This window comes from Cyanistes caeruleus, chromosome 22, assembly GCF_971803275.1.
Source record: "Cyanistes caeruleus chromosome 22, bCyaCae1.hap1.1, whole genome shotgun sequence".
Classification (NCBI taxonomy): Eukaryota; Metazoa; Chordata; class Aves; order Passeriformes; family Paridae; genus Cyanistes; species Cyanistes caeruleus.
The window spans coordinates 6524219-6549965 of record NC_141722.1 but is presented as its reverse complement, the minus strand read 5'-3'; the positions used below and the strand labels follow the sequence as shown (position 1 = coordinate 6549965).

Genomic DNA, 25747 nt, shown 5'->3' with positions numbered 1-25747 from the left:
ATTCCCGCTGGGATTTCCTTCCTTTCCTCTTGGATAAGTGGCAGAGCACTCAAATTAATGGGTTAAATTCAGCAATTAACTAACATTGTGGAATCCCTGATAATTTTGCTGGAATCTGAGCGTTTTTCCTTGGATTTCCTCTCCTGGGTGAGGTCAGGCGTGACCATGGTGATGATGGACAGGGAGGGAGGAAATTCCAGACTCAGGAATTGCAAAACTCCATCTTCCTGATTTATCCCAAAGATCCAGCTCCCATCCTGGTTTTCCCGAAAACAATTGGGATAATTGGAGCCAGCAGTGGGTGACATCACCTGGAGGTGCAAAGCCACCTGCTGGGACATTCCAGCGCTTTCCCTGCTCTCACCACCCTCTCCAGTGGGATTTGATTTTTTTTTTCAAACCTCACTCCCTGGGATTCAATCATTAATTTATTGCCCTGCAGGACTATTAATCGTCATTAATTTATTTCCCCTTCCAAAGCCATCCCAATGCCCGGGGTTCCTTTATTCCCAAACTTCCTTTAAAGCCAGGGAACCTCTGTCTGGATCTTCCCAGAAAATCATTTTTTGTGGAATCAGTTGGGATTCTGTAGTGAGTTTTTTGTGGCAAAATGTTCTGGATTGTTTTAAACAGAATAGTAATAGTAATAATAATAATAATTAGACTATAAGAAGAATTTAGAAGATCCATGCTGAGCTGATAAAGAGGAAGAAAAATGCTGGGATAATGGTGAAGACCAGGAAAAAATGCCAAGGTAATGAGGAAAATCAGGAGAAAGTGCCACGGATCATGAGGAAGATCAGGAAAAAATGCCAGAGATAAGGGAGAAAATCAGGAAAAAAATGCCAGGGATGATGAAGAAAGCCTGGAAAAAATGTCAGGGATAGTGGAGAAAACCCATGGATTATGGAGGAAAAAACACCAGGGATAATGAAGAGAATCAGGAAAAACGCCAGGACAATGGAGAAACCCAGGATATTTTTACTGTTCAATATTCATACAGAAAGCACCGGGGGTTTGAGCGAGTCCTTGTGTGAGGAGCGAATCCCTCTCCAAAAAATTCCAACTTTCAGGAAAAATAGCAGGGAAAGGCTTCACACCTTCCCTTCCTGGAGGCAAATCAAATGCATCACACAGGAAATTCAAGTTACGAGTTTTGCTGATCTCCAGATCTGTGACAGAGCAGCCTGGGAGTGAAAATAATCTCCAGATCTGATGTGCTGGAGTGAGAGGAAAGTCCTCAGCATTGAGCAACGGGCATGCAAGGAGCTCCTGGAAAAGCTGACAGCCAAAATATTTGGGATTTGATGCCCCTTAAAAGGCTCAGAATAATCCAGGAGCAGGCAGGGCCTCTCCACATTCCAGCTGAGATCGAGGAATATCCCATAAAAACCCCCAACTTTTAACGAGGGTGGAATGACTCCAAGCAGTGCTGCTGCAATTACGGAGTGCTGACGAAGCCATCCCAGGGCAGGTGACATCAGCGGTGCTCTGGACAAACACCAATTAACAATTTAATTAACAATCAACCCCGTGTCATCGGGGCTGCCTCGCAGGTGAAGCAAAAAGATTTGTCCAGGGTTAGAAGAGAAAAGTTCCAAGAGTTTGCAGCTTCCCAGGTGGGTTTTCAGGGAAGTGGAGTTGGGAATTTTGAGATCTATCGCCATTGGTTTTGTGCTTCTGGTGGGTGGAATTAAATCTTTTCTTCTGAGTTTGTTGTTTTGTTTTGTCTGGGAGATTTTGGGTCTTTTTTTTTCCTTTAAATGTGCTGGGAGACGCTCCAGATCCCCTTGGCCAACAGGATGGGAATGGGGACAAAAATTGGGAAGGATTTGTAGAGTTCTGCCTTTGTTTGGGTGAGAAAACACAGAATCCCCCACTGCTTTGGCTCAAAGGCACCTTAAAGCCCATTCAGCTCCAACCCCAGCCCCTTCCCCTATCCCAGGCTGCTCCACCCTGGCCTTGGACACTTCCAGGGATGAGATTTTTTGGGAATTCTCTGCCAGGGCCTTCCAGGCAAGAATTCCATCCCAATATCCCATCTCTGAAGCCATTGCCTTTGTCCTGGCACTCCCAATTCCTGATGAAGCATCCCTGAGGTCACAAACCCTTCCTGATCCATCTCTTTTGGGCTTTGTTTGGGGATTTTTGCCAGTGCTGATCGGACAGGTCCGACCAGGAATATTTGTGCTGTTCCTGTGCCCTCCTCGCTCTGGGTTACTCATAGAGGAAATGGGGCCTGGAAGTCACGTGGCAGCATTTTTATTCTTTGACTGATGAGTAAAGGTTGTTTTGGGGCACGGAAAAAAAAATAATTAAAAGCAGGGGTTTAACAGCAAAATTTAAGGTTAAATCTGGTGCTTAATGTATGGAAACAATGTTAATAAACACCCCAGAGCAAACAGAGCCTGAGCACAGGGCGGGATTTGGGCTCTCCCAAATCATTCCTGCAGGTCTAAATGAATCCAGAATATTTCACCTCAGCCATGGCATTGGCCTGGTGTTTTGGGATTGCCTTCAGCAGCATTTAAAGGCTTCCAAACTATCTCTTTTTTCCAAGCCCCAACGTTTCCCCTGTATCCAGACTATTCCCTGCATCCAGAGGAAGATTCCTGAGTTCTTTAAAGTTTGCACAGAGCTTCATTTGCAATTCCCAACTCCTGCACGGACAGAGCTGTTGTGGGAGGAGGTGGGGAAATCCTCCAGATGGAAAACATGGAATTGCAGCTGGATTTATCCCAAAAAAAAGTCCCTGTCGGGTTGGGAGAGGAACGCCAGCTGACACAGGCATTATGTAATCACCAGTTTTAATTAGGATTTGCTAATGACTGTTTTGCCCTTGCGCAGTCGGTTCCCGGTTTCTTCATCCCCTCCTTCCCTCAGTGCCACACTGGAGCACCTCTTCTTGTTGACATCTGCTCCAGTTCCCAGCTGAAGTTCCTGGATCGATTAACCCCTGGGAATTGCTTCCAAGCCTTGGGAAACAGTTCTGGGGACCATTCCAGGAGCCAGGAGTGCTTCCCCCTTCTTTTTCCAGGAGTTGGAGCCGCTGCTTGTGGAATTTTTTCTTCATCCAGGACGGAGCGATGGTGCCTGGCATTCCAGGATGGTTGCACCTCGCACGTCTGCGGAGCAAGAAGGTTTTGGTGTTCTCCAACCCCTGCCAGCCCTGATTGCCTCGGAATTCTGACAGATCCTGCTGGATCTGATCGGAAATTGGAGCTGGAGCAGGATAAAAACCCATCCAGCAGCCAGGATCTCACCCTGTGAATATTTGGGATTTGAGGGGGTGGCAGATCTGGAGTGGGGATACGGTGCTGATGAAGAGCCGTGAGTAAAGAAACAAGAAGAGGAAGAGAATCCAAAAAAACCCAAAAACTCCAGGAATAGTTATTCCAGAGGGATGCCAGGAGCAGCTGCAGCCACCTTCCTCAGCCAGGTGAGTGAGTGGAAATGAATGCTTGCTCATCCCGGGAACCAGCAGGATTTTGGTGCTGAGGCTGGATTTTAACCCTCTGCAGCCAGGGCAGGGCTGACGTGGAGCCTGCTCATTCCAGAGGGGTAATTAAGGAATACTTCCACGGCTGGTGATTAGCAGATTATTCATGTGCTCATTGCCGGTCTCTGGAGGATTTGCTAGGGAGCTGCATTTTGGAAAATTGGGGATAAAAGCGTGCCACGGAGCCCAGTACGGGTTAAGAGGTGTTCACCTCCGCCTGGAGCAGGTTTGGCAGCATTGGGACATCGGGGCCACCCCAGTTCTGCAGGCACAGATCCCTGGGAGGAATTCCAGAGAAATCCCCCAGGCAGGGCTCAAAGCATCACCTAAAAGCAATTCAGGGATTCCCAGAGGGAATTTTGGTGTGCAGAGCTCCACTGACATTCCAGGAGAGGAGGAGAACATCTAGATATTGCAGGAATTCAGCAGCACAAAAAGCAATTTGGGGGACTCCCAGAGTAAAAAAAAGCCATTCAGGGGTTCCCAGAGGGGGAAAAAAGGCAATTCAGGGATTCCCAGAGGGAATTTTGGAGTGCAGAGCTGTACTGACATTCCAGGAGAGGAGGAAAACATCCAGAAAATGCAGGAATTCAGCAGCACTTTTAGGCAGGATCACAGGGAGGCCCTGAAGAAACGTCTGGAAGCTCTCCAGGGCAGGCACTGAACAACTGAATTCTGAACAATTCCTGAACAAACTGGAATTCTGCTTCCAGATGTTTGGGAGAGCAAGGACTGGGAAAAGCAGAGGAGGCAGAGGAGGAACACTGGGAGGTTCCTGGAGTTGCCCACAGGAGTTTGGAGTGGGAGTTTGGATGGACTGGCTGATCCAGTGGCCATGAAGAAAGCAGGGAGAGGGAGAGCCAGAACTCATTCCCGAGAGGAAAACCGGGCTGGTGTGTGAGGGGAGAAAATGTGGGAAGAGGGTTTGGCAGGGGCATTCCAGGGGAAGAAACTCCATTTTAGGAAGGGGCGATGTGAGTAAAGCCAGCTCTGCTAAACTCGAGATTAAGGTGGCTGCAAAGCCTCCCCAGGGCAGGATTTCTCCTCCTCCACATCCCCGCCTCTGCTGGAGCAAGGGGATGCCCAGGGCTGGCTTTCTGCATTCCCAATCCAAAGGAAAAAGTGGGAATCTCTGGAAAACACAGCAATGGAAAGTCAGGAAACAGCGCATGATAATTTGAGACAAACGCTGCCGGGGAGAAAGTTCATCCCAAGGTGAGTTGGTCAGTGGACAGCAAATTCCAGCAGAGCCTCAGTGTGGAGAGGCCCAGGGAAAACTGGAGTTAGAATTTTTCTGGAGAACCTTAAGGAAAATCTGCAGGAATGAGAGGCTGGAATGAGCTCAGGTGGGATTTTCACACCCCTGCCCTGCCAGACCCTCCTCTATTGTTCTTCTGGGAATTTTCAATTGGGCAAAATATATTAATCCTTGAGTTCTAGAGGATGAGCTGAGCCTCTCCTTTCACTCAAACCTCTCCAAAAGATTTTTCAGGTGTAAGGAAATATTCAAGAACAAAAAAAAAAACCTGTTTGGCAGAAGATTTCCTTGATTTCATGAGTCCATCCCACCAGGAATGTGAATTCACTGACTCACTTTTAGGTGAGGGAGCTAAAATCTCCTTTAGTGCCTGCAGGATAATCCATGGGATTCTCCTGCTATTCTGGCTGGCTCATATTGGCATCTTGCTACAATTTGGTATTTATTTCTGTTTCAGTAGTTTATCAGCTAGTCGAGAACCATTTTATCATCCATAAATATTCTAATATAATGATAATCAAGGGCAGAGTTTGCACAGTTCGTAAGTGAAAACTTCCAAGCAAAATAGCAAAATTCCTTCATTTTCTTTATCTCTACTGCCTTCATCAATTAAATAGGATGTGATTCCATGAAAATCAACAAATTAAAAAGATCCAGTGGGAAAAGGAACCTTCTGGACATGTCTGGAGTTGCTGGTCCTCAGGACACAAAAAACATTTTCTCCTTCCCTCCCTTACAAGCCCTAATCAACATTTCTTACTCAGAATTTCTAATTACAGCCCTGCAACCCCACAGGACTTTCTCAGGGCTCTTATCTCCACAATCTCTGCGTCTTAAAAAGAGAAAAACACCACATTTTTAAGCGGTGAAGGAGTTTACCCCTCCTTCTCTCCCAGTTCAGGATCTATAAAAATGAACCAACCAAACTGGGATCTTTTTTGAGTGATGCTGATCCAGTTTTTTCCCTATTTCCCTGTAGGGAAAAAAAGAAATCCTGGAGGAAACTCTGCAGGGATTTTTTTTCTAAGGTGCTGCCATTGTGAGGCAACAGGAGCTGAATCGTTCCTGCTCCTTGTGCAATAATTCCATTGTCAGGGATTGATTGTTGCATTTTCCATTGCACAACGCGGGATGGAGAGAGAAGGAAGGGTGGGGGACAGAGAGACATGAACAGAATGAGTTTCACAGTGCTGGGAGGTTTTTAATGAGATTTTAGCTAATTAACTCTTCACGTGGCTCTGCTGCAGCTCTTCTTTCAATTTGGTTTCTTTTTGAATTAAAAATTAAATTATTAAAATTGTAAAAATTTTTGAATTAAAATTTTGAATTAAAAGTTTCTAAAATAATAGCTTGTTTTGTTTGGTTTTTTTTATTTAGACCAGGTTCCAGGTATGTTCCATACGGTGTACTAGGATTTGAATCTTTTGATCTTCAAATAATAATTTAAAAATTTGAGAGGAACATTCTACACGTTTAGGGGTTTCTGGAACAAAATCCAGCATGAATCAAGTGTAAGTAGGATTGAAATCAGTCGAAATCAGGGAAGTTTGCTTCTCTTCACCTTTGTCCTTTCTCCCTGCTTTCTGAATCAAATTTCACAAGAAATTCCCATTGTTTGTTTGCAAATGCTGATATTTCACAGCTTCCAGTGGGAGAGAATCCAATTTGGAAAGGCAGGCTCTGATTTGGGGCTCTAAACTCCATCTGGAACCGAAATATTCCTATTTTCACACAAAAAAAACTTCCTGCAGAGCTGTTTTCCACGTGGGAAAGGATCAAAAATAATCATGGAAAGTCTCCAAGGTGCCTTGAATCCATTTCTCCATCACTTCTGCCACTCTAACTGAACCACATCCCCAAAACCGGATTTAAACAGGGTTGATTTGGTTCTGTTTTCATCTCAGCACCTGAATCCTGGGATGGGATGGGATGGGATGGGATGGGATGGGATGGGATGGGATGGGATGAGCGCTATTCTTGGAGAATCAAGAGGAAATCCCCACTGATCAGTTGAGATTCCACCAAGGAATGCAATTCCTCAAGCACACTTTGATGGCTTCACTTCCCTGGGATCCTGCCAGGCTCTGGAAAACAAGGAATGAAGGCAGAAAGGTCCTCCCTAGATGGGATAATCCAGAGTGGGAAGAACATCCTGGAGTCCATGGTTATTTCCCTAGAAACTATGACTTCGATCATGAGGGAAGAAAATCAAGGTGAACATGCCAGCAGCACTTAAACCCAGCTCAAGCTCCACATTAACCCGTTTGGCCAGTTTATTCACTTCCTATTATTCCCTGGATCATGCTTTGAATAATTTCCATGAGCTCTCCCTCAAGTCCTGCCCCTTTTGATGTCATCAATTCCCTCCATAAAGGCTGGACAGCTCCCAAGAGCTCTGCACTCCCAAATCCCACAGCTTTGGGCCAAGACTTGACTTCTGCTCAGGATTAAGACCAGGGCTGGGTTTAGTGGCTTTTCTACACGCTCAGAGATCAGAGTTTCTGCCAAGGTACAGTGGGGGAGGGGCTCTAATTTGGTTGGAATCTGATTTCTTAATGTTTAATTTTGTATTTATAGCTGGAAATGTTGGGTTGTGCTGTTTTCCAGATTGTTTCTGAATTATTTTCCTTTATTTTTTTTTTTCATTCTATTAATTTGAATAATGCAGATATAAAGGAGATGAATTCACCACAAACTTAAAATCCCACTCAGAACACCTGAAAACTGAATTATCTCTGAAAACCAGGCTTTTATCTGGAGGTTTTTGAGTCAAAATTAGAGATTAAACTGTGTTTGATTCATTCTTTTAGTATTCACTTTGGGTAATTATTCTTTTTTTTCTCCACATTTCCTCATGAGCAAGGAGTAGATTATTTTAGCATTGACTTTGGGTAATTATTCTTTTTATTTCCACATTTTCTCATGGATAAAGACTCAGAGCTTTAATTTCATTATCACAGAACCTCTCCCAACAATTCTTTAGTTGCTTCTGCTTTCCTCAATTTCAAGCTCTATTCCTGTATCCCTAATTTTTTTGTTATTTGGAGCTAAGGTTGTTCCAAAGTTTGGACTCAGTAAACTTCTTTTAATGACATAATGAGAAGGATGATTCACATGCTGCTGTCATGTTGGAAATTCTCACCTTACTCCGTGTCATGTTCCGGACGTGGAAATGTGCCCACGTCACTCCGGTGTCCCAAACTGCCACCAGAGCCAGTTGTCCATGCTCAGAAAGGCTGGAATTATCACTGGAATAGCTTTAATTACCGGGAGATAAAAAAATCTGGATTTTATTTTTATTTATGCTGCTCATTTGAGTGATTTTTCATTTCTGTGCTGCCTTTTCACTGATGTAAAATACAAAGACTTAAATTCATATTAATGTGGCAAAATCACTGTTAATAACATTAATTAATATTCTGGTGGTCTTCAGAAACACCTGAGAGCAGTTTTATTTTATTTCCAGTGGTTTCTACAGTTTTAGAATTCAATTTCTATAATTCAGTTCTTTATCCACACCCTAATTTGGCTCATCCCCTCTTGAGGTGTGTTTCTCCATTTCCATCCCAAAATTCCTGTCTGGACCTCCTGTATTTCATCTTGGAGAAGAGTTCCAAGAGAAATTTCATCCTGTTTATTCTGCAGAGTGAGATCCTACAGCAAAAAATTAAAACCAGGTTCCAATTCAACCGCTTCCAAGTTGAACTTTTCCTAATTCTTTGCCATAAGGATGAAGCCGTAGGGGTGGTTTTGAGCCACTCCTGTTCTAGGCCCGTAGAACAAGAATAAATAATAAATAATAATAACATTGGAAGCAGAATATCTCACTAGAAATCTTCCCCTAATCATGGATTACAAATCTGTGTGGATCCACAATGGCTTGACACTTCAGGAATAAACCCTGTTCCTTGTTGTTCTTGGAAAGAAGAAAATTCCTGACTTTTTCTGGTCTCAAACTTCCCAGAATTAGTCCCAAATCCACACTGGCAGAGAAATCCTGTGAAGGTGTGGGAAAACAACTCCCAATTCCTCAGCAGCAGCAGAATTTGGGTTCTTTGCTCCTTCCTGGATCCAGATTCCAGGGATCTTCCTGGATTCAGGTTCTCTGCACTTTTATGGCAGGATTTCCTAATTACAAACTGATCTGGGGCCTCCTTGGAAAAGCCTGTTTGGAAAAGACTCTTTGGAAAGAGCCTATTTGGAAAAGCTGTTTTGGAAAAGCCTGTTTGGAAAAGCCTGTTTGGAAAGAGCCCATTTGGAAAAGCCTGTTTGGGAAAGGTTTTTTTGGAGAAGCCTGTTTGGAAAAAGCCACTTTGGAAAAGGCATTTTTGGAAAAAGTCTCTTTGGAAAAGGCTCATTTGGGAAAAGCCTCTTTGAAAAAGGCCTCTTTGGAAAAGATATTTTTGGAAAAGGCTTCTTTGGAAAAAAAAAAAACTATTTGAAAAAGTCCTGTTTGAAAAAGGCCCATGTGGAAAAGGTGTCTTTGGAAGAGGGAAAAGGCCTGTCTGGAAAAGGTCTCTTTGGAAAGGCCACTTGGAAAAGCCATTCCCTCAGATTAACAAGCTTTTCCCATTTGTTCCCATGGCCAGGAGGACACTTAGAGGATGGAGCCATCGCGAGGAGAAGCACAGCAGGAAGGGCTGATCGAGTTCTATGGCTCCTTCAGGGAGATGTTCGAGTTCTTCTGCAAGAACACCACGATCCATGGCACCATCCGCCTAGTGTGCTCCGGCAGCAACCGCATGAAAACGGCGTTCTGGACGCTGCTGCTGCTGGCCAGCTTCGGGATGCTCTACTGGCAGTTCGGCCTCATGTTCCGCCAGTTCTGGGCCTACCCCGTGGTGCTCACCATGTCCATGCACTCCGAGCCCAAAATGTTCCCGGCCGTCACCGTCTGCAACCTGCATCCCTACAGGTGAGCTGGGCCACCTGCAGCACACATGGATGGAGCCAGGAGGTTGGGATGGTCAGGGATGGATCTCAAAGGGTTGGGATGGTCAGGGATGGATCTCAGAGGGTTGGGAATGGTCAGGGATGGATCTCAAAGGGTTGGGAATGGTCAGGGATGCATCCCAAGAGTTTGGGAAGGGTTGGGGATTCATCCCCCAGGAAGGACAAGGGACTTCAGTCATCCCCAGCTTCTTTCCAGCACACCTGGGTGATCCTAGAGTTTTGGGAAGGGTCAGGGATGCATCCCATAGGATATTAATTATTTATATTAATATAAATTAATTCTAATAATATTATATATATATATATATAAAACTATATGCTTAAATAATAACAAATATTCATTAATTATAAAGATTAAGTCTAATAAAAAGAAATTTTAATTAAATATGCTAATTAAATAATACGTTAATTAAATTTTTATTGTGGATTTATAATGTTATTATAAAATTATTTATGTATAAATATAAATTAAATAAAAATAATTTATTAAATCAAATTAATATTTGATTAATTAATTAAATTAATAGTATTAATTTAAGAATAATAATCAGCAGAATTTCTGCTTATATAATTATATAATTAATATTGTTATTTTAATAATAATTAAGCAGCAGAATTTATCAAAATTAATTATTATTTTTTAATTATTGTAATATTAAATTAATATTATTCAAACGAGATGTGCTGAGCTGCAGAATTTTGGGATATTCTCCCACAGCCACCAAGGAATAACATTTCCACAGCTCCTGTGAGGGCACAAAGTGATTAGAAATGTGGATTCCATTGAATTAATTAATTTAATTAGTGGATTTTCTTTATGGAATTTGATTTCACAAATCCACGTGAATGCCGTGCCTGGCAGGTTTGAGCTGGTCAGTGAGCACCTGGAGCAGCTGGACCGGATGGCAGCGGAATCCATCACCTTTTTGTATGGCATCAACGCCTCGGCCTGGCTATTCCGTGTCAACGCCAGCAAAATCCATGGGAACAACAGGAAAATCCATGGGAACAACGAGAAAACCCGCGACAAAGACAGGAAAATCCATGAGAACGACAGGAAAATCCGCATCAAGGACAGGAAAATCCACATCAAGGACAGGAAAATCCACTTCAACACCAGGAAAATCCGCAGGAGCGACAGGAAAATCCAGGAGAGGGACAGGAAAATCCAGGAGAGGGACAGGAAAATCCAGGAGAGCAACAGGAAAATCCATGCCCAGGCCTTGGCCAAGCTCAACAGCTCCAGCTTTAAACTCAGCCACAACTTCTCCCTGCTGAGGGTGTCTGACCTCAGGGCAGGCAGGAAACATTCCAGCGTGGGATTCCGGCTGGTGAGTGGGATTTCACCAGGATTCGGGCAGGGACAGGAGCTCTGGGTGCTCCCCCAGGGAACCTGGATGGCCATGGGGATCCACCCCAAAAAACTTGGGATTGGGATTCATCTCAAAATATCTGGGAATGGGGGATTCAACCCAAAAAAAATGGGAATGGGGATTCACCCCAAAATACCTGGGATTGAGGATTCATCCCAGAATTCCTGGGAGAGCTCAAGGTGGTGTCCAGCTCCAACCAAGGGTTCAGCTCATCAGGTCGGGAATTTTCTTCTTTCCAAGAACAACAAGGAACAGGGTTTATTCCTGAAGTGTCAAGCCATTGTGGATCCACACAGATTTGTAATCCATGATTAGGGGAAGATTTCTAGTGAGATATTCTGCTTCCAATGTTATTATTATTTATTATTTATTCTTGTTCTACGGGCCTAGAACAGGAGTGGCTCAAAACCACCCCTACGGCTTCATCCTTATGGCAAAGAATTAGGAAAAGTTCAACTTGGAAGCAGTTGAATTGGAACCTGGTTTTAATTTTTGCTGTAGGATCTCACTCTGCAGAATAAACAGGATGAAATTTCTCTCGGAACTCTTCTCCAAGATGAAATACAGGAGGTCCAGACAGGAATTTTGGGATGGAAATGGAGAAACACACCTCAAGAGGGGATGAGCCAAATTAGAGTGTGAATAAAGAATTGAATTCTAAAAATAGAGTTCTAAAATTGTGGACCTGAGGGAAATTTATGAGCAGGACAAAAATCTGAATCTGTGCTGAGGAAGCAGCTCTGTCCCACATCCCAAATTTGGGCTGGGATTCCCAGCTGGGGCTCAGTTTGCTCCTGGAAGTGTGGCTGGAAGCTCCAGCTGAGGCTGCTCAGGGCCTTCCAAGGTATATTAAAAACACCCAAAAAACCAACAAAAAAGAGTGAAAAAAGAGATTTGCTGATTCCAGAGCTGGGAAATGAGAGATTGGGGAATGGTTCAGGGCAGTTCCTCCATCCCTGCCTCATTCCATCCATCCCTGTCCTAGGGATTGGTGTGGCAGGAAAGGGCAGCACTTTTGGGATGATTATGGAACACCTGCCTTTTGCTGGAGTCCTTCAGTAATTTGGGGGTGATTATTGAGCCCCTGCCCTTTCCTGGAGTCCTTCAGTAATTTGGGGGTGATTATTGAACCCCTGCCCTTTCCTGGAGTCCTTCAGGAATTTTGGGGTGATTATTTTCATCCTGCCCTGTCCTGGAGTCTCTCACCAGCATTTTTGGGGTGGTTTTTGATCCTTGCCCTGTCCCAGAGTCCTTCAGCAATTTTGGGGTGATTTTTGTCCCCATCCCTGTTCTGGACCAGCCAAACCTTCTCCAGAACCCTGAGTATGAACAGAGAACAGAGAAATTCTCTCTGGGCTCTGCTCCTGGTGAAAATTCCCACCTTTGTCATCCCAAGCTCCTGCTCCTTCCTCCTGCTGAGGATGAAGCAGCTCAAGCAGAAAATCCCTGAAATACTCAAAAAATTTCCCCTCTGGGGGAAAACAATGGTTCCCCTCATTCCCGCATCCACTTTTTTCCTGCCATCCTGAGTTTTTCCCCTCTCTCCCAGTGCAATTCCACAGGTGGGAATTGTTTCTACAAGACCTTTTCCTCGGGCATGGATGCCATCCTGGAGTGGTACAGGTTCCACTACATGAACATCATGTCCCAGCTGCCCGCCATCATCAACATTTCCCAGCACGAGGAGCCCATTGAGGACGTGGTTTACTCCTGCCAGTACAACGGGGAGCCCTGCAGGCCCAGGTGGGTGGAAATTGGGATTGCCAGGGAATTCACAGCTCATTCCTGTTTTCCCAAACTCATCCAGCATTGAATTCAAGTGTTGTCAACCTCAAAATCAAAACTCCATCAAATTTCTCTTGATTTCCCAGTGAAACTCCATCAAATCTCTCTTCATTTCCCAGTGAAACTCCATCAAATCTCTCTTTATTTTCCAGTGATTACATTCACTTCCAGTTTTTGGGAGCTGCCACACTTTCAACAGCTTATTCCCATTTTTCCAAACACATTCAGCTTTGAATGAAGGTTTTATGAACCTCAAAATCAAAATTCTGTCAAATCTCACTTGATATTTCCAGTAAAACCACCAAATCTCTCTTGATTTTCTGGATTACATTCACTTCCAGTTTCTGGGAGCTGCCACACTTCCAACAGCTCATTCCCATTTTCCCAAACTCCTCCCACTTGAAATTACACTTTGAACAGCTCATTCCCATTTTCCCAAACTCATCCAGCATTGAATTCAAGTGTTGCCAGCCTCAAAATCAAAACTCCATCAAATCTCTCTTGATTTTCTGGATTTTGTTCACTTCCAGCACCCAGTTTTGGGAGCTGCCACACTTCCAACAGCTCATTCCCATTTTCCCAAGCACAGCCAGCTTTGAGTTAAAGTTTTGCCAAACCCAAAATCAAAACTCCATCAAATCTCTCTTGGTTTCCCAGTGATTACGATCACTTCCACCACCCAGTTTTTGGGAGCTGCTACACTTTGAACAGCAAGGGGACAGATCCCTTCTGGACAGCCACAAAACCAGGAATTCCTTATGGTAAGTGAACTGCCAAAATGGGGGAAAAGAGCTAAAATTAAGGTAATTAATTAAATTTGTCTTCAGTGCAGGATTTAGTGACAAATTTAGGCCTCTCTTTTGCTCTGGTGGCACAAATTGTTGGCTTGTGTGCCAACCATGCCAGCCACAGCTGGGCCTCAAAAAGCAGAATATTCTTTTTTGGTTTTGAGCAGAAAACTCTTACAGTTTTTATTGCAGAATATTTGGCTTTCTTGGGTTTTATTTATAGGGTTGTTTTTATTATTATTTATTATTTACTATTCTTTATGGGATTATTGAGGGTTTGGAATAGCTGCCTTTGTCACCAGGGCTCCAAGGAGTAAAAATGGCTTTTCTAGGATCCAAAATGAAGGATCCCACAATCCAAATCTGGGTTTATTGGGTTTTATCTATAGGGTTATTATTATTATTTATTATGTATGAATTATTTTTCTTTTTATTATATTTATTGTATTTATTATGGGATTATTGAGGGTTTGGAATAGCTGCCATTGTCACCGGGGCATTAAGGATTAAAAATTTTCTGCGTTTTTCTGGGATCAAAAAAGAGGGATCCCACAATCCAAATCTGGGTTTATTTATAGGGTTATTATTATTTATTATGGGTGTATCTGAGGATTAAAAATGTCTCTTTTGGGATCCAAAATGAGGGATCCCAGAATCCAAAGGTGGGTTTCTTGGGTTTTATTTATAGGGTTATTATTTAATATGCTTTTATATTTATATTTATATTTATTATATATTATATTTATTATGGGACTTTGAGGTTTTGAAGCAGCTGCCACTGTCACCAGGGCTCTAAGGAATAAAAATGCCTTTTCTGGGATCCAAAATGAGAGATCCCAAAATCCAAATCTGGGTTTATTGGATTTTATTTACAGGGTTATTATATTATTATGATATTATTATATTTTATTATTGTTTTATTATATTTATTATGGGACTGTTGAGGGTTTGGAGTAGCTGCCGTTGTCACCAGGGCTCCAAGGAATACAAATGGCTCTTGAGGGATCCAAAATGGGGGATCCCAGAATCCAAACCTGGGATCCAAGCCCAAAGCTGAGGGATTTGCCCAACGCTGAGCATTCCAGAGGTTCTCCTTGCAGCCGAATCCCCTCTGTGTGCTCGGCAGGGCTGTCCCTTATCCTGCGGGCCGAGCAGAAGGACCACATCCCGCTGCTCTCCACCGCCGCCGGCGTCAAGGTGATGATCCACAGCCACAACCAGACCCCGTTCCTGGAGCACGAGGGCTTCCACATCCGCCCGGGCATCGCCACCACCATCGGCATCCAGCAGGTGGGAATGGCCCCTCTGGGACACAGAGCCTGACAGGATGACTCCAGTCATCCCAAACATGGCCTGGAATGGCTCCTCTGGGACACAGATCCTGATAGGGCCAGCTCCAGTCATCCCAAACATGGCCTAGAATGGCCCCTCTGGGACACAGATCCTGCCTGGGGCCAGCTCCAGTCATCCCAAATGTGGTCTTTTGGAGTCCAGCAGGTTTGGGCACCACCTAAAGGCCTGGGATGTCCCCTCTGCAGGCTCAGGGTCCTCTCCTTCCTCTCTTCTTCCTCTCCTTGTGCTCAAGTCCAACTCCAATCATCCCAAACGTGGCCTGGGAATGTCACCCCCGGTGGCTCAGGGACCCCCAGCAGGCTCAGGGTCCTCTCCTTCCTCTCCTTGCTGGGCTCAGGTCCAACTAAAATGATCCCAAATGTTCTTCCAGCTCTCAAAACATTGGAGATTTCCACTGATTCCCACTTTGGAGGCTTCTGCTCCTCTTAGATCCCACCCCAGCTCTTCCCAAGGAGCTGAACTGGGATGAGAACAAACATCCAGGAGGGATTTATTTCCTCTCCTGACTGGGCTCAGGTCCAAATCAAATAATCCCAAATGTGGCAATCCAGATATATAAATACATATATGTATAATATATAGCACATAAAATATTATATATGTGTATATATGTATAGGTATACAATCAAAATATTATCTATAATATTATTCATTATATAATATATAATAATTTATATAAAAATATTTATATGTTGTAAATATAACTATAAAAATATATACTATTGTATTTATTTTTAATATTGAAGTACAATAATAGATAATTCTATAAAATATATAAAATATTATATATAACATAGATAAATATAGAAAATATAGAAATTAGATAAATAGATAATACTAATGTATATAATATATTGCATGTTAAGCATATATACAACATTAATTTCTATTGTTTCCCTGATATTTATTGCCAAGGTCCAGCCCTGCTGCCTGCAGTGAGGCCCAGAGGGTGATGGCTGGCTCTAATTACTGCTGCTAATCACTGAGGGCTCTAATTAACCCTGCTAATCACTCGGGGCTCCAATTAACCCTTCCAATTAATCACTCGTGGCTCCTTTCTGTGCCCACAGGACGAGGTGAATCGCCTGGGTGGCAATTACGGCAAGTGCACCACCAACGGCGCTGGCGTGGCCGTGGAGCTGCTCTACAACAGCTCCTACACGCTGCAGGTACTGCTGAGCATGGCTTAGCCAAACCCAGCTTAGCTAAACCTGCCTCAGCCAGGACTCCAACACGCTGCAGGTACTGCTGAGCCCAGCTTGGCCAAACCCAGTTTAGCTAAACCCACCTCAGCCAGGCTGTGTCAGGAGCCAGCAGCTCGTTCCTTCCTCTCCTGGACGTTTCAGGCCCGAGGAGCTCCCCAGCAGGAATTGGGAGGAACCCCGGGAGCCATGGCAGCCACAGGCCCTGGGGAGCTCCCGGCGCTCTGGCCGCTGATCCCGGCAGGAATTGCAGCCTGTGGGCTGCTCCTGGAGGTGTCACTGGGCAGCATCCACCAAGCATTCCTGAAACAACCTTCCCGATGGGAACATTCCAATGGAAACGTTCCAATGGAAACATTCCCATAACAACCATTCCAATGGAAGCGTTCCCATAACAACCATTCCAATGGGAACATTCCAATGGAAACATTCCCATAACAACCATTCCAATGGGAACATTCCCATAACAACCATTCCAATGGGAACATTCCAATGGAAACGTTCCCATAACAACCATTCCAATGGGAACATTCCAATGGGAACATTCCAATGGAAACATTCCCATAACAACCATTCCAATGGGAACATTCCCATAACAACCATTCCAATGGAAACGTTCCCATAACAACCATTCCAATGGAAACGTTCCAATGGGAACATTCCCATAACAACCATTCCAATGGAAACATTCCAGTGGAAACATTCCCATAACAACAATTCCAATGGAAACATTCCAATACAACAATTCCAATGGAAGCATTCCAGTAACAACCACTCCAATGGAAATGTTCCAATGGAAACATTCCAACAACAAAAATTCCAATAACAAGAATTCCAATAAGAAATATTCCAGTAGAAACATTCTAATAAGAAAAATTCCAATGGAAACAATCCAGTGCCAACCATGCCAGTAAGAAACATTCCAGTCGAAACATTCCATTATTTTGCCTTTTTCACCTCCAAGCTGCATTCCCACAGAACTGGAATTTGTTTTGGTTTATCCCGATGTCTTTCTTTCCCATTTTCCCACCAGGCCTGCCTGCACTCCTGCTTCCAGCGCTGGATGCTCCGCGAGTGCGGCTGCGGCTATTCCCGGTACCCGCTGCCCGCCGGGAGAGCGCGGCACTGCGACTATGGCGCGCACCCGGCCTGGGGTAAGGGCTGCTCCCACATCCCGCGAGTCCCGAGGCTGGGAAATCTGGGAATTCCCGAGGCCCGGGAATCTCAGCAGTTCCAGAGTCCTGAAAAATCCCTGCAATTCCTGAGACCCAGGAAAATCCCGGGAAATTCCTAAACCCCTGAAAAATCCCTTGTCCTGAATCCCTAGAAAATCCCTGAAAAAGGAACACATTCCTGAATCCCTCCCTGGATTCCTTGGGTCACTCCCATGCTCTGCTGAGGCTCTTCCCTCTCGTGGATCCATGGAATTCCAGAATATCCTGAGTTTAAAGGATCGTGGATCCATGGAATTCCAGAATATCCTGAGTTTAAGGGATCGTGGATCCAGCTCCTGGCCCTGCCCAGACATCCCAAAACCCCCACGCTGTCCCTCAGAGTGTTTTCCAAACATTCCTTGAATCCCTGAATTCCAGCTGCATCCCAGGCACTTTTTTGTGGATACCAAGTTGAGCTAGAAAATACTTTTTAAGGAATTGGGGTCCGACTCCTTCATCTCCTCAACACCTGGAAGAAATTTATGGCTGAAATTCATAAATCTGGGATGGAATTCCCAGAGAATTTGTGGCCGCCCCACCCCTGGAAAAGTCATGGGCACTCTGGGATCGTGGGAATGTGGATCGGGATAAATGGGAATATCCCCACCCGTGGATGGGGTGGGAATTGATCTTTAAGATCCCTTCCAGCTCCAAATCCTGGGATTTGAGGATTGAATTGTGATTCTTTTCCTGGAAATCGGCGGGTCGCACTCGGGTCGTGCCTCTGGAATTCTTGTGAAGGCAGAGGGAATTCCTCAGCCCGTTCCCCTTTCCCAGGGCACTGCTTCTACCAACTGTACCGCCGGCTCCGGAGCCACCGCCTGGATTGCTTCCAGCAGTGCCCCAAGCCCTGCAGGTCAGTCCAACTGCGCCAGAACAGCCGGGAATGCCGGGAATTCCGCGGGAAATCCATGGATCCGATGGAATTGGGGGGGTTTTGCACCCCAGTGTGACCAAGCTGGGAGCTTTTGATTAAAATGGAATTGAAATTGAATTTCTGTAAAAGGAATGAAAAAGGAAATTAAAATTCAACCCCAATTAATTTCTATTTCTGTTTAAATGAAATTAAAATCCAACCAATTTTTTTCCTAAATTTAAATAATAAATTAAAATTATTAAATAATAAATTTAGTAAATAAAAATTCAACCAAATTTTTTCCTAAAATTAAATAAATTGAAATTATTAAATAATAAATCTAATAAATTAAAATTCAACCAAAAATTATTCCTATTTCTGTTTAAACTAAATTAAAATTCAATTAAAATGGGAGCAGTAAATAAAATATAATACAATAAATAAAAATTTAATTTAATTTATTAAATTAGAACTTTATCTGTGAAAGCAGAAATTGTTTCAATCACCCTGGAATATTTAATTAGGGCCCAGCCCAAATTGTTTGTGTCACTTTTCCACCTGAATTCTTTCAGTTTCACCTTTTTTTTGTACTGCAGGATGGGTTCAAAATGAAAATTTTAAAGCAAAAACAACAAAAGTTCTCATTTTGGATGCATCCCAAAGTTCCCAGGATTTTGAAACCTGGGAATTCTGATTTTCCTCCTGACCTGAGCAGTTTCCAGGCCACCTCGGGGCTGATTTTCTGAGCTGAATCAGGAAGCTTTTCCCAAGGTTCTGAAGAGCTGCCCTGGGAATTTTCGGGATTTCTGGGACATTCTCCGCGGGAAGCTCCTCGTGTTCAGAATTCCTGGTTTTTCTCTCCTCAGGGAATCCCTGTACAAGGTCTCAGCTGGCACAGCCAAGTGGCCCTCGGCAAAATCCCAGGTACTGCACAAAACCCCGGAATCCGCCCCAAAGCAAAGCCAGGAATGCTCCTGGGCTGAGCTCCAAGGATACAATCCCAGGATCTTTGGGAAAGCCTTGGAAAGAATAGAGTTTTCCTTAAAAAGCCTCTTTATTCTCTTAAACCTCATCTCTTTCACTCAGCCATGGCTCGGGACAATTCCCAGTGCCCAGGTTGCTCCCGGAGCTTCAATCCCATTCCACTTCCCTGTTCCCACCCAAAATTCCTTAAAAATCCCCTCAGTGCCTCAATTCCCAGCTCCAAACTGGAACTCAATCCCATTCTAGTTCCTTCAATCCCGTTCCATTTCCTTCAATCCCATTCCAGTTCCTTCAATCCTATTCCAGTTCCTTCAATCCCATTCCAGTTCCTTCAATCCCATTCCAGTTCCTTCAATCCTGTTCCAGTTCCCTGTTCCCACCCAAAATTCCCTATAAATCCCCTCAGTGCCTCAATTCTCAGCTCCAAACTGGAATTCAATCCTGTTCCAATATTCCAAACATTCCAATAATGAATATTCCAGTAGAAACATTCCAATAGAAACATTCCAACAACAAATATTCCAAACACAGGACTGGGTTCTGCAGGCTCTGAGGCACCAGAACGGATACAATTCCAGCAGCAGCAGGTAAATCCAGGGCTCATTCCCAATCCAGCAGGATGTGGGGTTGGGAAGGGGAAAATGTGCAGGATAATCCAAAAAAACTCTATAAACTCCCAATAAACCCCCCAGAAACTCCCAATAAACCTCCCAGAAATTCCCAATAAATCCCCAATAAATTACCAATAAACCCCCAATAAATTCCCAATTAATCTTCAATAAATCCCCAATAAATTCACAATAAACCCACAATAAATTCCAAAAAAAAATCCCAATTTTTCCTCACTGTAAAATTTGGAACTTTTTCCAAGCTCTGATTGAAAAACCTCCAGGAAAAACTTGGTGGCAGTGGGGAAATCTCTTTTTTCCCAGAGATCAGCACCAGAACCCTGGCAGGGAATGTCCCCAGTGCCAGCCAGGAATGCCCTATTCCCACTGGGAATGCCCCATTCCAGCCGGGAATGCCCTGTTCCCACTGGGAATGCCCTGTTCCCACTGGGAATGCCCCATTCCAGCCGGGAATGCCCTGTTCCCACTGGGAATGCCCTGTTCCAACCGGGAATGCCCTGTTCGCACTGGGAATGCCCCGTTCCAGCCAGGAATGCCCTGTTCCCACTGGGAATGCCCCGTTCCAGCCAGGAATGCCCTATTCCCACTGGGAATGCCCCATTCCAGCCAGGAATGCCCCTTTCCCACTGGGAATGCCCCATTCCAGCCAGGAATGCCCCTTTCCATCTGGGAATGCCCCATTCCAGCAAGAATGCCCTGTTCCCACTGGGAATGCCCCGTTCCAGCCAGGAATGCCCCTTTCCATCTGGGAATGCCCCATTCCAGCCAGGAATGCCCCGTTCCCACTGGGAATGCCCCATTCCAGCCAGGAATGCCCCTTTCCATCTGGGAATGCCCCATTCCAGCAAGAATGCCCTGTTCCCACTGGGAATGCCCCATTCCAGCCAGGAATGCCCATTCCAGCAGGAATTCCCGCTTTTCCGCAGGAAGGAGCTCGCCAAGGTCTCCATCTTCTACCGGCAGCTGCGCTCCCAGGCCCTGAACGAGGCCCCGCTGCTCTCGGTACGTCCCAACCTTTCCCATCAACTTCCAACAGAATTCCTGAATTTTAGAAGGGATTAATGCCTGGAAATTAATCATTTCCCCTTATTTTTATATATCTAGAGATATCTATTTATCAATATGATAATATTAGTTATTAATTAATATATTGTATTTTTATTCTTAATGTATGTGGTATAAAACATATATTTATGAATATGACAGCATTAATTTAAAATTACTTATTAGATTTTATTTTTTCATGTTTATATAAGCATCTATATTTATTTATATGATAATATTATTATAATTTCAGTTTTATTTGGTGATATATAAATATATATTTGTGAATACAATAGTATTAATTAAAATATTAATTGTTTATTTACTATGTTCATTTTCTATGATATATAAATATATATCTTCATATGATAATATTAATTCTAAATTTTCATTTTTAATTATTGTTTTTATATGTTCATTTTTATTTTGATATATATATAAATCTGTGCTTATTAATGTGATAATTATTAATTTATTAGGCTGGCTGCAGGGAGGGATTTTTCTGGAAAACCCTTGGGAATTTCACTTTTTCCCCAACCCCATAGATTCTCTCTGGGTGACAATGGCAGAATTCCCATTCCCAGAGCTCTGCTGTCCTAATCACCACAACCCTGGAATTTTTTCTCTTGGAATTCCACCCCCAGCTCTGTCCCTGCCTCCAGTCCAGGCTGCTGGGCTGGCTGCAGGGAGGGATTTTTCTGGAAAAACTCTTGGGAATTTCACCTTTTCCCCAACCCCACAGGGTTGATGAGAGCAGAATTCCCTTTCCCAGAGCTCTGCCAATAAAAGCATGGAATTTTTTCCAGGAGAACCTGCTGCTGTCCAGCATGGGGAGCCAGTGGAGCCTGTGGTTCGGCTCCTCGGTGCTGTCGGTGCTCGAGGTGCTGGAGCTGCTCGCCGATGCTCTGGTCCTGGCCCTGCTCTGCTGCTTCCGCCGGCTCCGGGCCAGGGAGCGGCCCCCGGCCCCGGAGAGCTCCAGGGAGCGGCAGGAGGAGCCCCGGGAAGGGCAGCAGGGAGCCCGAGGATCGGGAATGGGGCTCCCACAGCACCCAGAGCTGGAACTGGAGGGGTTCCAGAGCAGCCGGGAGCTGGGACAGGAGTGAGGAACTGAGACCTGGAATTCTCCTGAGGCTGGGGAAGGTGCCAGGGACATCCTGGATCCACAGCTGGCATGGAAATGCCTGGAATTCTCCTGATCCTGCTGGAAAGGTGCCAGGGATACCCTGGATCCACAGCTGGGAGCTCTGGCAATGCCTGGAATTCTCCTGATGCTCCTGGAAAAGTCACAGGGATGTCCTGGATCCTCTCTGGGAGCTCCCTGAGCATGGAAATGCCTGGAATTCCCTTCATGCTGCTGGAGAGATGCCAGGGACATTGTGGATCCACAGCTGAGCATGGAAATGCTGGAAATTCTCCTGATCCTGCTGGAAATGTGCCAAGATCCTCTCCTGAGAGTGGCAGTGCTTGGAATTCTCCTGATGCTGCTGGAAAAGTCAGGGATGTCCTGGATCCACAGCTGGGAGCTCTGGTAATGCTTGGAATTCTCTTGATCCTGCTGGAAAAGTCACAGGGATGTCCTGGATCCTCTCTGGGAGCTCCCTGAGCATGGAAATGCCTGGAATTCCCTTAATTCTGTAGGAAAGGTGCCAGGGATGTCCTGGATCCACAGCTGAGCTCCCCCTGCCCCTGCAGGTTCCTACAGCACATCCTTGGGTCCTGCATCCCAAGGTTTTGGATCCCAAGGCTTTGGATCCCGAGGTTTTGCATCCGAGGTTTTGGATCCTGAGGTTTTGGATCCCGAGGTTTTGGATCCTGAGGTTTTGGCTCCCAGGGATTTTTTTTTGTGTGATTTTTCCCCCTGGGCAGGGGGAGCTGCACTCTGGGAGTCCTGGAATCCTCTCCAAAGGCTGTTCCCAGCTGTAATTCCCAAGCCCTGGTGAGGAGCCCACTCTGAGGCTGGGCCGGGCCCAGCCAGGTTTCACCGAGGGAGGGAATTCCAGGAGAAGCCAAGGATTGTGTGGGATGGGGAACGGGCTTGGAATGGGATGGGTTTAACCCTTCCAACCCCAAAACATTCCCTGCCCCTGGGATTCACATCCAGGGTTGTCCTGATCCCGCCTGCAATTCCCAAACATCTCCTGCCCTCTGATCCCAGAATTCCCAAGCATCTCCTGCCCTCTCCCTTTCCAGGCTGCTGAGATGCTTTTGGATTTCTCCAGAAAATTCCCACAATCTGACTCTTCCAGAGGGAAATTAAGAGTTAAAACCGAGGTTGGGAATTGTTCTGGGTGCCAGGAAAAGCAGCGGATTCCCACCAAACAGAGAAAATGTTTCTGCTTGTTGTTAATTAATAATGTTAATGGAAATAATGTTAATATTTGACAGTAATTTATGTAAACAGATATAATTATTAATATTTGTTGTTAATTAATAATTTTAATGGAGATAATGTTTGTTAATATTTGTTGGTAATTGATAATATTACCAGAGATAATTGTTAATATTTGTTAATTTATGTTAACAGAGATCTTGTTAATATTTGTTTTTAATTTATAATGTTAATGGAGATAATGTTAATATTTGTTGTTAATTGATAATTGTAACAGAGGTAATATTTGTTCTTTCATAATTTTAATGGAGGTAATGTTACTATTTGTTATTAATTGATAATATTAATGGAGATAATATTTTCTATTTTATAATTTTAATGGAGATGATGTTACTATTTGTTATTAGTTGATAATATTAATGGAGATGTTACTATTTGTTATTAATTGATGATGTTACCAGAGATAATGTTACTATTTGTTATTAATTGATAATATTAACAGATATAATGTTATTATTTGTTATTAATTGATGATGTTACCAGGGATAATGTCAATATTGGCAGTGATTTTTCTGTACACAAAACAAGCCCAGCTTTGTTCCGGTGGGGTCGCTGTGGCTGCTGGAGCCTCGCAGGGGGCGGGAAAGCCCAAATTTGGGGATTTTGTCATTTTTTAAACAATAAAATGCTCTGGGCCCAGCTTGGGCTGGGTTTGGTTCTGCCTCCTGCTCATCCCTGGGGCTCGTTTTGCCTCCATTTTATTTCTGAATGCCGGGAACGCTGGGAAAGCGGAACAGACCAAGGCAAATCCACAGTTTGGAGTCAGAACTTGGCTCGATTCGCTTAATCCTCAATGCATAAAAAGTCAGGGAATTTCCTCCTGGGAGGAGCAAGTGAAGAAATTTCACTCCAGTTTGGGACTGGGGGATCCAACACTCCGGGAAAGCCCAGAGGGGGAGATTCCTGCACCAGGGAGGGTCTGGCACAGGAGACCTGACAGGGAATGGGAACTGGGAATGGGAATGGGAACAGGGATGGGAATGGGATGGGAAAGGGAACAGGGAATGGGAACAGGGATGGGAATTGGGAATGGGAAATGGGGACATGGATGGGAACGGGGACAGGGATTGGAGACAGGGACAGGAACAGTAACAGGGATGGGAATTGGGGACAAAGATGGGAATGGGGACAGGAATATGGGACAGGAATAGGGGACAGGAATTGGGGACAGGGATGGGAATTAGGAACAGGGACAGGAATTGGGGACAGGGACAGGAATTGGGGATGGGAATTGGGGCCAGGGATGGGAACTGGGGACAGTTCAGGGGCGGGACAGGCCAAATTCAGTGGGATGAAATGGTTTTGGAGGTGGTGGAAGCACAAAATCCCAACCGGAGGTCGCTCAGAACTCTCTGCACCGAGATTGGGCCTGAATTCTGAGTTTAGGAGGCTCCTCTTTATTCCAGAACCTCTGGCTTGGTCTTTTCCAACCTCAACAATTCCTCCTGGTGCCTGGCACAGCTCAGCTCCTCACCCCTGGCTTGGGTAAAGGCACCAAATCTTCCAATCCCAGAGGTTCTTCCCTTAAAATGCTCCAAGAAATTTCCTATCTCAGAGGCAACAACACTGAAATGACCTGAACCAACCCTGGATTTCACCCCAAATTCTGTTTTAGGGTCACCCCTGAGTGCCTGGGATGGTCCCAAATGGAGATTTCCACCTTCCAGCAAAAATCCAGCCCCCAAAAGTGACAAAATCCCCCAGGAATGAGTGCCAGGGCAGGGGATCAACCCAGGCTCAGGTCAAATCAGATTTTTCAGAGCTGCTTGGAGCAGGAACAAAACAAAATTTCTGCCTCAGGGGAAGGCAGAGAGTTCAGGAGAGAATCTCCTGAGCAGGGATGGTTTGTGCTGCGATTCTGGGGGTAATTAAGCACCCTCATGCCATTAATGATGGCCCTGATTTCACATTTCTGGGGGATTTTTTTTCCTGAAACTAATTTCTTCCTGGTGATGAACCCACAGAAAGGAATCCCATCATCACCATCACCAGAGAGTCACAGAAATCCCAGCACAAAAACAGAACAAAACAAAAAAACCCAGATTTTTCTGTGCCATGCAGTGCCCCACAGCTCAGCCTGGAGAAGGAAAACAGGTTAAAAAATGCTGTTAAAATAACATTAAAAATAAAGAAATGTAATGTTTGTAATGTAAAATAAGTAAAATGTTAAAATAATGTTAGAAAATGCTGATTTTTGTTCATCCAGGCAGTGAGGCAAGGATCCCTCCAGCAATAAACCAAGCTGAGGAAGAGGAGGGAAGGAGTTTCTCCAGATCTTTATTAACAGTGCTTCAAGAGACCAGAGAAGGGAGACAGAGGAGGGAAAAAAGGCTGAGAGCAGAGCAGGAACTTTGAGATCGTACAAAGGTCATTGCAGAGAGAATTTCTGGGTTTCCAGAGGTGCCCACGGGCTGTGGGGA

The 25747-nt window shown here is 44.5% G+C and overlaps 1 protein-coding gene across 3 annotated transcripts; it reads left to right on the top strand.

The window, feature by feature from the left end:
- Positions 1-1894: 1894 nt before the first annotated feature.
- SCNN1D (sodium channel epithelial 1 subunit delta) lies at positions 1895-24007 on the top strand. 3 transcript variants are annotated; one of them, XM_023940535.2, is made up of 13 exons: positions 1895-3439; positions 9347-9672; positions 10573-11041; positions 12633-12826; positions 13526-13629; positions 14783-14946; positions 16080-16178; positions 17245-17365; positions 18203-18281; positions 19148-19205; positions 19797-19852; positions 20821-20896; positions 21745-24007. In XM_023940535.2, exons 2-13 carry the CDS (start codon positions 9362-9364, stop codon positions 22039-22041), a joined length of 2028 nt encoding a protein of 675 aa, XP_023796303.2. In that variant the 5' UTR covers positions 1895-3439; positions 9347-9361; the 3' UTR covers positions 22042-24007. The 3 variants fall into 3 exon arrangements, with proteins under 3 accessions (XP_023796303.2, XP_086716660.1, XP_086716659.1); XM_086860534.1 differs by lacking the exons at positions 20821-20896; positions 21745-24007 and having other exon boundaries at positions 19797-19909; XM_086860533.1 differs by lacking the exons at positions 19797-19852; positions 20821-20896; positions 21745-24007 and having other exon boundaries at positions 19148-19605.
- Positions 24008-25747: the final 1740 nt, after the last annotated feature.

Bases quoted from the DNA above. Each gene is read 5' to 3' on its own strand.
- SCNN1D (XM_023940535.2), top strand. From the start codon at position 9,362: ATGGAGCCATCGCGAGGAGAAGCACAGCAGGAAGGGCTGATCGAGTTC. The intron at 18,282-19,147 runs GTCAGTCCAACT...TTCTCTCCTCAG, and splicing joins CAGTGCCCCAAGCCCTGCAG to GGAATCCCTGTACAAGGTCT. The intron at 20,897-21,744 runs GTACGTCCCAAC...AATTTTTTCCAG, and splicing joins ACGAGGCCCCGCTGCTCTCG to GAGAACCTGCTGCTGTCCAG.